The sequence below is a fragment of the Antrostomus carolinensis genome, unplaced genomic scaffold (assembly GCF_000700745.2).
Source record: "Antrostomus carolinensis isolate BGI_N321 unplaced genomic scaffold, ASM70074v2 scaffold6724, whole genome shotgun sequence".
Taxonomy (NCBI): domain Eukaryota; kingdom Metazoa; phylum Chordata; class Aves; order Caprimulgiformes; family Caprimulgidae; genus Antrostomus; species Antrostomus carolinensis.
Genome location: NW_010308586.1, coordinates 8,788 through 22,443, shown reverse-complemented (window position 1 = coordinate 22,443; position 13,656 = coordinate 8,788). Strand labels below are relative to the sequence as shown.

General features: G+C 36.6%; 1 protein-coding gene across 1 annotated transcript in view; it reads right to left on the bottom strand.

Moving 5' to 3' along the window:
- Positions 1 to 5,047: 5,047 nt before the first annotated feature.
- ANKRD46 (ankyrin repeat domain 46) overlaps positions 5,048 to 13,656 on the bottom strand; it is an 11,477-nt gene continuing 2,868 nt past the window's right edge. Inside the window, exons 2-4 of the mRNA XM_010165812.2 lie at positions 11,647 to 11,989; positions 10,187 to 10,345; positions 5,048 to 5,645 (exon numbers count right to left, since the gene is read on the bottom strand). Coding sequence (XP_010164114.1) covers positions 5,429 to 5,645; positions 10,187 to 10,345; positions 11,647 to 11,957 — 687 coding nt within the window. The 5' untranslated portion in view covers positions 11,958 to 11,989 and the 3' untranslated portion in view covers positions 5,048 to 5,428. The remainder of the gene's footprint in view (positions 5,646 to 10,186; positions 10,346 to 11,646; positions 11,990 to 13,656) is intronic.

Sequence of the window (13,656 nt, the reverse complement as noted above, 5' to 3'; positions counted from 1 at the left end):
AACCTACCTGCCAGAGATTATGTTATTTGAAAGATTCCTCATACTAAGGAATATGGTTCCACAAGGAATTCGTATTCTACATTACTATGATTTTCTTCTTGCTTTTCATTAAGACAATGTTGTCTGTTCTTTTTTCCTTGGCAAAGGAAAATGAGATACTATTGCATATACTTGATCCTTCTTCTGGATTCCTGCCTTCTGATATTTAGATAAACATAATTTAATACACTAGAAATATTTAATGTTTTACAAAGAGCTTCTGTTCACATTTGGTAAAACTTCTTTTGCTAACCTATGTGCAGAAGGATTCTTGTATAAGAGGAACCAGTTTGGCTTCCACATGAGCAGCTGTTAATGTAGGCACACATTCAAACATGCAGTTGTCTGAAATAGCAGTGCTCTAGACGCTGAATGTCAAGAAGGGGCAGCTCAGGTTCCAGGGCTCCAAGGCCACCCCTGTGAGATGGTGTAATCATAAGCCAGTGAAATCCTTCTCCTGCTAGGACGCTATTACTGGTCACTCCTCACACTTCTTAACAAACATTGGGATTGGCCTCTGAGCAGTGATTCATGAAGGTATCACACTGCTCTGCCTCCCCTGCTGCTGTCTTGGCTCACTGCACTCATTTCCCTCCTATTTTCTGCAAACCATACATACCACACAACAAATTCTGTTCCAAGTGTCTCCTCATTTTTCCTTATCCACAAGGTACTTTAAAATCACAAGTGGAAAGAACATGTCACTTGAAGCCATGGTTGTGACTTGTTCACACTTTGACTTCAGAAGAAATTCTGATTTATTGCTTTTTAGTTACGGCAATTTCCAGTAGATTTCCCATTCCTTCGACAGAAATGGAGAACAATAGTTTTGTCTCAACACAGCAATTAGGAAATATTGGTTGCTTAATGCTTAGTTACAACAATGATTTACAAACTATAAATGCCTACAGCAGAGACACATTTTTCAACATTCTGCACACAGACTGCCTCAGCTGCAACATCAGAGCATTAGTTCTGCTTTGCGTAAGAGCACAGACTACACCAGATCACCGCCTGTCAGACACTTCTAGTTTTCATCTCGGATTTCTCTGGCAGCGTGACCCTGGGAACACTTCTCTTCCCAGCAATAAATAGCAAAGAACTGCCAATTAGTTGCATTTGTTTCCTAATATACTGTATCTTAAAAGCGTTCCTCCTTTGAAGCATTTGTAAGAGCCATACGAAAGATACCAGGCAACACAAAATTCAGTTGAAGTACTTAAATTTGTTTAAGATTACAGTTGCATTATACTACTCTACAACTGTAGGTGCAGAATTAACTCTACTATCACCAAAAATTAATTTCATAATATTAATAAAGACTCAAGATTAAAGATTCATCAGTATTTCAGCACTTACAAAGTTTACAGAGAACTGCATGTTATGAAACTATGCAGTGACGTTTGAATTCTTCTAGAAAGCCCCAAGAGCAGGGACAAGAAATGCAGTAACAATTGGCAACAACAATTTCCATAATATTTTGTATCACTTAGGAAATTTTACAAAGTGTATCCCAAGTAACCAATCTACAAGAATTAATGTTGAAATGTAGGAAAAAAACACTGAATGAAAGAAAAGCACTCTGACCTAATTCTCACGTCATTTAAGACTTATTTTAATTACCAATTCAAATATGAATCAAGTGACAATTTAACAAAGAGCTGGCTTCAGAAACAGGAACAACTTCAGAAACAACTGGGTTCAGAAGCAAGTTAACTTGTGTGTCAGCAGAGGAAGAAATCAGCTCTGTTAGAAATCAGCTTCAGGGAATGTTTAAATACATGCTAGACTTCTGAAAATTCTGAATATGACAACAGACAATATTACCCATTTTTTGAGTTTGCAGGAGAGTTTTCACTTCCAATTTGTACTTTCTAGTACTACTTTAAAGTGCTGCTATTGAATTTCTGAACAAATTACTTAATTTGCATTTCTCTAATGTATTATGACCAGCATATTTTGATTAGAAAAAGAGCCACTTCGTTAACTAGCCCATACAGAATACACTGGCAAGTTGATTATTTTTACTTACTTAAGATACAAAAAACAGTCAGAGGGACTGGTTGACTCATGCAAAAAATCAAACTCCAGATCAGCTGCAGCCACCAGAAACTGCTTAGATCTTCTGTTTCCATACTTTAAAGTGAAATCATGTTCTTTCTCTCAAAGGACCTTTTCATAATGATACACCTCACAGTGCCAGATCGTGTCCAGTAATGAAATACCTGTTGTACTGTGACAATACCTACCCATTAGTCATGCAACAGATCCTCCCCTTCCACAAAGCAGACTACCAATATGAGTGAAAACAGAAGCCCTTGAAGATAAAAATGAAATGGTACGTGAACAAGTTACTACAAGGTAAGATAGAGGTGATCTTGCCATGGAATACATGTAAGCACAGGGACAGCCCTCTGCAGAGTAGCCTACGTGTATCCGTTTTACACTCCAGTTCACCTTGCACTATCTTGTCCACCAAGTTGTTTTATGACACTGGAAAAAAATCACTTAATCCCTCCATGATTGTTTCCTCTCTTACTTCCTTATTCTGTTTTATCTCATTAGTCTGAGAACAGCTTGAGACAACAATCTGTCCTGGATTTGAAGAGTGACTAGCAACATGGAGTCTCTGGATCAAGGTATCTAGACACCACTGCAATAATAAATAAAATAAATCTTATTGACCTACAGATAATCTAAACTGATCTATGTCATTATGCTGAAACAGTGAAACTCCCTATGACAACAGCTTCAAGAGGAGGTAGGTTAAAGTCCCTTTTCTGTACCTGTAAAACAGACAGATTGTATGTATTCCTTGAAATCTAGTGTACAGGAGGCAAATTCATTCTTTAGAATCAACCTTTGAAAAGGAAGTCATTAATGTTTATAGATATATTGAAAGGCACAGCTGTCCTTTTTCAATAACAGAGATATATACAGAACAAACTCCTCTTTTAGCCAGACCTTTATCACGTCCTGATTTCAAAGAGTAGCAGTCATTACATTCACAGCAGAACACAGTGAAGTTCAAGCAGTGCTTTGGATTTCTCTGGGTTTAAAAAGTTATATATGTTAATTTGGAACACACATACAATTTTTCAAATCTTTTCAATGCACAGTTCCTAAACGGCTTCTGCATACCACTGTACAGCTAAGCAGGAAAGGCTACCTAAGGCTCAAGCTGGGTTTTCTAGGTTATATTTTGTACTCCCTCATAGGTAATCTTAAATCTCGAGGGGCCTCTACATCACACGTTCCAGATCTGAAATCTTAGTAAGAGAGACAGACAGACAAACAGACAGCAACTGTGATTCAGTAAACCTACTGAAAATAAAACAAGCAAATCTAAAGAAATCATGTTCTAAAACCTCATCTATACCACCAGCGTGGTTTCCATTTCTCAGGGAAGGAACATCCCCACTTCTGCAATGCTCATTATCAATGCACAACAAACAAAACTACTCAGTAAAATGGGGTAGCGTCATTAGCGCTGCACTAAGGTAATAATAAAGCAAAACATAGGTACTACATATATTTATTTGTGGCATTCACCCATACTGAGAATACAATTACAAATTATGCAGATAATACATACTGAAAGACAATGTGTTTATCAAGATACAGATTATTAACAGAAATGTACTTACTTAGAGAAGTAAATGGAATTTAGATATACTATGAGTTTATATTTCTCTTTTCATGAACAGATGTACAATAATTTAAATATTCAGAAGAGGAGTATGCTCTGTTTTTTGGTTTGGTTTGGTCTTTTTTAAGAGGTTTTCCTTTCTGTGGCATTGCAGCTGCTAGAAAAGTATCATTTCATTTACCTCTAGCTTAAGAAATGAGAATTATTATTCAGACGTGTTTAGAATGGGGTCCAGCTCAGTGAAGCCCATGTCACACATCAAAACAAAGACAACAACCTCTTCACTCAAATCCATAAACAAGACACAAAAATATACATGGTAAAAGAGAGAGAGAAAAAAAAGAGAGAATCAGGTTACTTATATCAATAATTATTGTAACTTATAATTTTACAAATGTTTGATGTTATTTAGCAACAATTTAGGAGTGGCTAAGTAAAAAAAAATAATTGATTAGTTAGGTTTGCAGAATTCATTTTGTTTGGGATTTTCAAGGCAATGGCAACAAAGTGAGTTAGATATCTAACCAGCATGGAAGGAGAGAATCTGCTCTCTCTGAAAACCTTCAACTTACTATGTAGTACATTTCTAGCCTTCACAGAAGAGTATTTTAACTGATTTATATCCCTTGGTTATTTACAAACAAAGGATTTCACAGCGAAGTACAGAATGGGTCAAGATTTCATTTCATACAATGTTGCCAAATATTAACATTTTAAATACTTTTATTCTGCGTACTCAGAAAATAATTCATAAGCCTGTAAATGCTGTCTGAAAACAACTGAAATGGAAAACAATTATAGAAAGGAATTCTATTCAATCAAGTCCTCTCCACAAATGTGAAAACAACACAATAATATGGTTCAGTCTGGTCCTTGTGGGAGGAAGTTATCCTTCATGACATATTTCACAAAGACAATGGCCTTACAGAATAATTATATACAGAGCAGAACACCTAAATCACTTCTTAATCACCCTTACAAAGAAAGGTTTGCTTAGTAACAGTTCAACAAAAAGGCAAAATTTTCAGCCCAAGGCTGAAACAACTTCCAAAGCACAGCAAACAGCTTCGTTCTACAAAATTTACTTCAGGCAGTTATTAACAACATCACATTCATCTGGGGAAGAAACACTACCTTAACCTAATAAATAAAGGAGTGATTTATACATTAAAGACACAGTAAAACTTGAACTATTTCTCATTCCGTTTATAAACGAGCAGATATGAAACTATGGGGAGGCACTAAAAGAACTATGAAGTTGCAGCTTATTACTGTCTGTATATCAGAATGCATTCTTATATCATTCAGATTTATTGAGGAGGACATTTAAAAGTATAATTTCTTTCAACTGAAGCACACACAAAAAATGCAACAGTAGATTTACCTCTCTTCATAGGGAAAATAAATCAAATTTGGTTTTGTACTAGGAATATATTTTGCATGCCCAGGAATTTAATATTCATTATGAAAGGCCTTTTCTAATCACAGTATTTTATCAACAGAGAGGATTATCTTCACATCTAGCTTGCAAGTCAAAATAAGACAGAGGTAGCTTAGGAAAGCTTTATAATTTAGTGTTTTACTTGAAATGAATTAATCCCTCTTTCAAAGGGGTTAATAATAAGTATAAAAGGCAAACAGTATATACAGCTGCCACTGCCTGCACCAAGAGAGTAATTCCAAGAAGCTCAAAAGAAGATTTGAACGGGGAGAAGCACAGTGCACTACTTTGCTTTTGCTTCAGTGCACCAGTTCAGGCTGGTTTTCTACAAAAGGAAGCACCCCACTAACATAGTACGCTATTCCAAGCGACAGAAGGGCAATGACAATGATCAGGAGCAGCACTCTCCAGAAGCCCAGGTCTTCCACAAACTCTTGCCATGTCGTGCGGAAACTGGAAAGAACGCCTTCACCTTGCTGTAGGTTTGGATTAAGGAGGGAATGGCTTTCCATTGCACTACAAAGGATTAAAGTTAAAAATACATCAGAGCAAAAGAATGCACCTTTAAGTAAGACAGTAATCCTGCTGAGAGCAACCCAAACATTCTAAATTAAAAACTAAACCCACCTGCATATTTATAGCATTGCCTCCACTAAATCAAGACAAAGTAGATCAGAAGACTTCTAACTCTAAAGTTAGATGAAACGATGTTTTATTAACCTATGTAAAGAGAATGAGATTCGTTTCTGTACCAGTGCACTGAGTTCGCAGGCTTGCCACCTAGAATAGTCAGTCCCTGTAATTCCTACTAAATATGGATCAGCAAAATTCAATGAAGCATACGCTAAAACCTCAAGGGGCACAGCTCTTGTTAATAAAACAAAAAATTACGATTTAAAAATAAACTCTGATGAACAAAATGTAAACTTTAACCAATATAATTTAGATTCTGAACTTTGTAATGATCTCTACACCTGTGTTGTCTTTGTTACAGAGGCCTCTTCATAGCATAAAAATATCACAGAAAATTATAAATTTGGATAACAACAAGTTCAGAAACTTTCTGATCTTCGAGACAAGTTGGCATTGCTGTGTTTTCTGCCATATGGTGTTCAGCAGCTGCTCTGATGTTTTAGCATTCCACTACCAATCCATCAGGCCCCTTTAAACTGTCAGACTGTAAATTAAGGACTTGAACTCTCACTTTTAAATTAGAAAAAAAAAAAAAAAGAAATTAGAATGATGCAGTCATCTTAACAATGAATCACCTTCAGAAAAAATGTAAGTTGTTTCAAATACTGCACAGCTTCTTGTATTATTCTCCCAGTGTTGCTGGTTTCACAGTTGGTTTATAACAGGAAACTTTCTCTGCTGCAGTATGAAAAACCTCAGAAAGAACAGGAAAACTTTCTCATCACTTGATTTCACTTATATAAAATTTTAGCCATCTGCACAGTCCTACTGCTTCTTACTTGAGTGAAACTACATACACAGGTGTTTACAGGATCAGGCTCTGACAAGCACAGAAAGGAAAGGGTGAGACCAACTACGTACACAATGATGTCAATAGCAGAAGGCAAGCAGAGAAAAAACATTTTTTTTCCTCTCTTCTAATTGCTTTCAGTTACCATGTTCCTAGATATCTCTTATAGCAATAATAAAAGAAAACATTTCAGGGAAAAGTAATTTCCAAGTCAAAACTAATTGCAGAAATGCTATTGTTCTTGGTGACAATAATAAATTGACAAATGAATGTTATCAGGAAAAGGTCTCCTTTATAAATCTCTCTTCTAAGATTACACCACGGAAAAACTTCACACTATTAATATGTTATTTTTTTCTTAGGAAGTACAGCCACTGAAGAATAATTAGTCTAAACTCCCACAGCTTGCTGCAGTATTGCAGCGTCACGTGCAGAAGATTTCAGAAATTACCTATGAAACAGTTTGTCTTTTTTGGTTGTTAAATATTTACGTTGCTGTAAAGTTATTTTAGCTTGCCCATAGCTGCAAGATTTAGTCATCTTCCTTGCTTATTTTGATTTCCCAAGCAAAACAAAGGGTTTATTAAAGATAGCCATTGGTGTAGAACAGAACTACTTACTCATTAAGTACTAAATAGTTAATACATAACCACAGAGAGGTTAAATAAAGGTGCTATGCAATTTAAGTGAAAAGATCACATGCTTGCTCATTAAATAGAAAAGGGTACATAGAAAACACTTTTGCTGTTTTGTATTACAACCCAATTAAAATCAGTGTTATTCAAGATTTTTTTCTTATTACAAATTACAACTGCTTAAGAAATGGTAATGCAGCAATGCATCCTACAGAAGAGTTTTTGCCACACAGCCCAGGCAGATGTTCTCTTCTGTTCCCAATACAACGTGGAAGTTTGCATTTGGATGCACTTGTGGGCGCAGTCACAGGTCCTGCTGGGCTGTGCAGATGGACAGATCCTCTGTCCTCAGAGCGAGCTCTGCCTCCTGACAGCACAGTGCCACTCCTCACAGGGAGGAGTGCAAAGCACGAGAAAATAAATTTGATTTGGAAACCTGGCTTTGGCCTCTGCTTCCAGAGCAGCAGCAAGTGTATATAGGAAGGAGCAGAAAACTTAAGTCAGAGACTGTTTTTAGAAAGAGCAACCGTTATTTCTCTGTAGGTTCATACATAGTGTAAGAGAGTCGGTGGGGGAGAGGACAGAAGACGTTCATCTAAGTGTCCGTAAAATGTGAAAATAATACTAAGAGAGAAGAGTGAAACTGTGGAGATCTGAAAAGCCAACTGTTACAAAGACATTATTTATTTACAAAGCAAATAGCATACAAGCTCCCTTGCTTTTGCTGCTGTAGGCATCTGTCATTTGCTATTTAAAAATAATGTATTTCAGACATTTTAAACACATTCACAAACAAGCTGGGCAATGCACTGTTTATGTCTCTGTGCCTCTCCCCAAGGAGAGCTGACGACTTCCTTGCCAAAGCAAACAATATAACATTTATGAAGGTCAAATAACAGAAAGGAAGCTATGTTCATTAAAGGGACACTATCAAATCAAAAATTGGAATTTAAATGTGGCTCAGCTGTTGGTCCATATGTATAAACAGAACCAACATAAATGCATTTCTGTGTGACAAGCAACTTTCAATAAAATTTAGTTAAGTCAGTAAGGTACTATGCACAAATTCTAATAACTTATGCCCATGTAATTTTAAGAACAATATTAAATGTTCTATTTCAGGGCTTAAAACAGTCTCTCTGATGAGTGGGGTCACCTGATGCATAAGAAAGAACTTCCAATCTGCTCACTGGGAGTATTTTGCATGATGTCTGTAATTTTGTTGATTTCACCTTTGCTGTTTACTCAATTTAGGTAACAACTCCATCTCCATGGTTTAATTTTCATTTACAGTGAAGGTTGTGTACACTTTGACACAAACTGAGCAACAATTATGTGAGAAAACTCCCTGTCTTTTGTGATATAATGTTCCAGCAGTCACAGCTCATGATCTTTATTAGATAATATAAAAAATTGAAAACTTGAATAAATTCAGTATAAGAGCAAGCATTCCAAACAACACCGGTATCCTGTTTCCAATATGAATCCAAAAACCCAAACAAAACAGTACTGGAAAGATCTCGTGCATTATTAATCTCAGTCTCCTGTTCCGTCATGTTGACCGGAAACAAAACAGTTTCTGCAAAGGAATTAGCCTCCTCTGAAACCAGCAATGCTTCTTGCCTCATCTAAATCCTACAAGAAGGCTGTCTTGGAAGACCATTGTAAAAAAACACTCCCAACTTTCAATCAAAAAAGTATTTGTGGTTTATCTGTATCCTTCAGTTCTTGTGCTATCATCAGCTTTTGTCTTAAACAGTTATTTCACGTTGTTCAAAACCAGTATTTCTTGTCAGCAGCCACACAGCTCTCAGCCTTTACTCTGCCAAGCTAAAACGAGCTCTAGTTGCTTCCTTTCACAAGGAGACATTCTGTTCCTTTGAGCACTGAAGTAATGCTTCTCCACACGTCTTAAAGATAAATTCAATTTTTCTGAATGGGGCTAAACAGCGTTATAAAATGTACTCCACAGCAGAAGTTATCATCACTTTTTACAACAGCATTGACAGTTTTCTTTATGTAGTGGAAATACCTCATTTTGCATGTTCTAGGCCTTCACCGCCTTTTTTCAAGGTAGCATCAGCTCATGGAACTGACTAATACATCAAGTCTTTTCTCCCATACTCTCATTTTCCACTGAGGAACTTCCATTTTACAGCATACAGCTTTAGGTAAATGAAGTTGCATTTTGTGCTACTGAATCACAATATATTCCTACTAATTTGCTCCAGGTTTCCTATATCTCACTTCTTAGTATCACTAACATGCTACTACTTTCTATGCCAGTATCATTTGCAAAAACTGTAAGTAAGCACAGTCCCAGAACCAGACCTTCAGGAATTCATTAGTAACTTCCTTCTAATCCAGTATGTTCCCTAAAATTGTCAGCAATTTTCCTGAAATCTTCAGTTCTCCTTTAATATCTCTTTAGCCACCATGAAATTCTTATTTTATTCCCCATCTTTTCCAGGACTACTACTGATAGAAATTTCATACATCCCACTGTACCAAATCCTTTATTCAAGTTCAGATAGATGAAAACTCTGCTACCCCTTCTTTGCATGGACAACCCATCCTATCAAAAGGATGTTAGGTTAGCCTGGGACACTGGCATTTTGTATTTCACCCCATTTCCCTTTTGGCTTTTTGATAAGTGGTAGAACATTTAATTTTATGACTCTGTAATGGAAAATGAGTAATTATTTAAAAAAATTTCCACCATAAAATGAAAATCTCAATAGAAAAAATTCTTTTTTTCTTACATTTGATCTGTTTAAAGAGATTTTTCCAAAAATTAACACTGTATTTTGATTTGGTCTGATAATACCAGGCCAAATGTGGTAATACCTGTTTTAAGGAACAAATAATCAAGTCAATCACAAAAACCTAAAAGCCATAAACATTATTTCTCCAAGTAATTTGTTTTGTTTTGTAAATACCTTTCACTTTCAGCGGTTTGCATCGTTTCCAGCTTTGAGTGAGCGCCTCTGTTAAATCCTTTCACCTCTTGCTCCTCTAAAGATTCCAGCAGTCTAATCACATCTTTATTCACACCCCTTCGTTTTGCAAGGACAAGTGGTGTTGCACCTTGGTGATTGCTAAAATAACCCCAAAAAAGACATGAGAAGAAAATAAACTTTTAATATAGAAATCTTCTAACAAGACAACTCAGATAACACATTACAATTTAGTAAGTCCCCAGAACTATTGTCTGTCATATTAGACAGTAAGAAATTCCTATCTGTACAAGTTATAGCATGACTGACTATAGAAGAAAATCAGTATATTTAGGTTTGAAAATGCACAACTCTTTTTTTTTCCCAAATAAAATCAAAATTCCTAGTACTCTAATCTAATTGGAATCTCTGGATGTTATAACAAAAAATAAACAGTAAATTTATGGCAATGTTCAAGAGTAAGCTTAATTTCTAGAAGGAGTTGTGCAATCCGGTTCCTCATAGTTCCTTTTTCCATGTGGATACTATGACATCAGACAAAATGAAATAAAATACAGATGGTCCCTCTCCTACTATTAAAATAATGCTGAATAGGACCAGAGCTGCCTTCAGACTAGGCATTTTCCCCAGAGTTGTCTGAAATGAGGAAAAAAAAAAAACCAACAAACCATTGCACAACCCATAAAGACTCTGGTCTGCCAATAACTACTTTTGCTGAGTTGAAAACACTAATGAGGGACAGGTGAAAAAGGGACAGACTTAAAAACTCAGATTTTGAAGTTACTACTGTTTTTTGCACACGTTGTGAATATGCAGAAAGTTCCACAAACAAAACTCTGTTACTGCAATGAAGCAGCTAGTTATTTTGCAGCTTGAGAGGTTGCATCTGAGCACTGGCATCTGACAGCTGCTGGAAGCCAGAAGGAAAGAATATACAATATTTAAAAGAAGGACTGAGTCACAGACTTTGAGGGAGGGGGAAAACACTGAAAGGAGTCATTGTTACCAAAGGAGTATGGGAATGAACTGACACACACATATACTGTATTTTCATTGTCTTATACAGTACAACAATTAAAACAATAGAACTGTGGTGGAGAAAATTCTTTTAAAGTAGTCATTTCCTTTGGTGCCAACCACCCACACCTGGCTGTCTGGCCAAACCAGGATAGCAATGTCATCAGTGAGGCAGAATTAGATACAGCAGCCTACATCAGCAGCTGCTATTTTTATTTGCTTTGCTTGTTGCACAGACTAGCAGAAGTGGCCTCTTATTGTTTTTCTGCCTTTTTATTTTGTGTTTTTATTAAGTGATAACTTTAAAAAGTTAAATTGCACCAAAGATAGCATTTCATCAGCAGTAGATTTATATGCAAGGCTCTGGTGACAGAAGTGTAATGTACTATAAAATATGTGCCGGGGGGGGGGAGGGGGGGACTTACCAAATATCAATTTTAAGTCCATTAGAAACTAGGAACTGGATGGTATCCACATGCCCACACAAGTGAAGGGCTGTGTTACCTTGGTAATCAGTGGCTAGTAGGTCAGCACCAAATTTATGCAGGAGTTGACAGATGTCTACATTTCCTCTGGCTGCAGCAAGGTGAAGGCCAGTTCGGCCTCGGCTGTCACGAATATTTGGGTCAAAACCGCTCTCTAGCAGCCGTTTGGAATAGTTAAAATCCCCATCAATGCAAGCCTGCAGCAGCGGCACGTTTGTCTGGGAAGAGTCGTTTACAAAAACGTAAGACATGGTTCTGATTCTCTCTAGAGCAGGTGACAAACCTGAAAGTAAAAATGGGAAGAAATGGTGGTGAAACCAGGCAAATAAATACAATGCAAATACCTGGTAGACTGCTCAGGTTCCCAAACAAGAATGCAAACTAGCTTATAAACCAACTCTGAAATCTCCCTGTCCTACATATAAACTTTGTGTGCCACACTCCCTTCTGGTGACATGGAAAGAGCTCCTTTCAGCCTTACTCACACCTCTGGAAGCAGGAGCAAATTTTTGTTATTACAGGAAACTGGCAAGATCAATGCTACAGATGAAAGACGGGTGATTAACTGTCACCTAGGAAGACACTACATGCAGCAGTATTGGTATTAAAGGGCAAAACTCTGTAGATCTGAACTGAAAGGGATTTTCCCTTTCATAAACTGGGAAACTGTAAACAATACAGTTAACAGACAAAGTGATGCTAACTGCAGTTCTCACTAGCTACAAGCAAAGCTACTCCAGTGGGATTTCTACCGTCTGAATTTGAACTTTGATGCACAAAATACAGCCTGTTGCTAAAAATGCTTGATTACTATAAACACTAATTCCTTCTTTTTGCAAGAAATATATTTTTCAACACTCTCTGCAAAACATTCTTTTTATTGTGCCATAGATACACAAACTACTGAACAAACGAGCAGGAATACAGACCACAGAAAATTGAGTCCATTATGTGAAACTGCCCACCTGAAAGTGAAAAATGGAAGTGGGTACAAGGACAATGGTAAAATCGAGTACGGAGCTACTGGGGGTTCAATCAGAATACAAACGTCGCTTCTCTAGCTTAATATTAAATAAAGGATTAAGTCCTTTTCTGTGTCAGGGCCTAAAAGAGGAATATAAATGTTGTTTCACCACAGATTTCTTGATATTGAATACTTCATGAACTATGATTTAAGTTTTGCAGAAGAATATTTTAAGGTTGAGTCAAATAATTAGGGTATGATGACTCTGTGTGCTTACAGGATACAGAAAAGATTACTTGCAAACAGTAAGAAAAAAGAGAATGACTATGCAACATAATGGTAAAATGTGCACGAGGCAATGGTAAGGAGAAATGAAAACACCTAGTAGACTGGATAGCAAAGCAAAGCTTTGCACTGCCTCAAAGAGGCAAATAGGAAAAAAAAAATAATATAAACCAGTAAAAATCCTGAACAAGAAATCTCAACACAGACATGACACACAGTTCAAGTGACAGAAAGGAAAAGTGATTTTACTAGATAAGTTTTGAATAGAAACTGAACTGAAACTTCACTTGAAAGGGTATCTTTCACTTGCCCAGGGTCTGTATTTTAGGCTCATGATGCAGCAGTGTTCTGATTAACTATCTGAACCTCTCACTAAGACTGCTATACGCAGATTTAAATTTTCTCATCTATATAAGGTATCCTTCCACACCAGAGCACTCAATCAGGCAGGAGAATGGAAACATGGCCAGTAGCCAAAGAATCTGATTTAAACCTCTTGGTTTTTTGAGAGTTTATAATGTCTATATTTTATAGCTCTTCCCCCATGTTTTAGATCAAATCCAAGATCAAAGTATCTACAGAAGTAATTTCAGATGTTTACACACTGGTCTGATTAACAGCTGTAGCATTTGGGGCTGTTGAGGTTAATAAATCATATTTAAACTTCACTAGTTTGTATTTTCTATCTGGACAAATTCTGC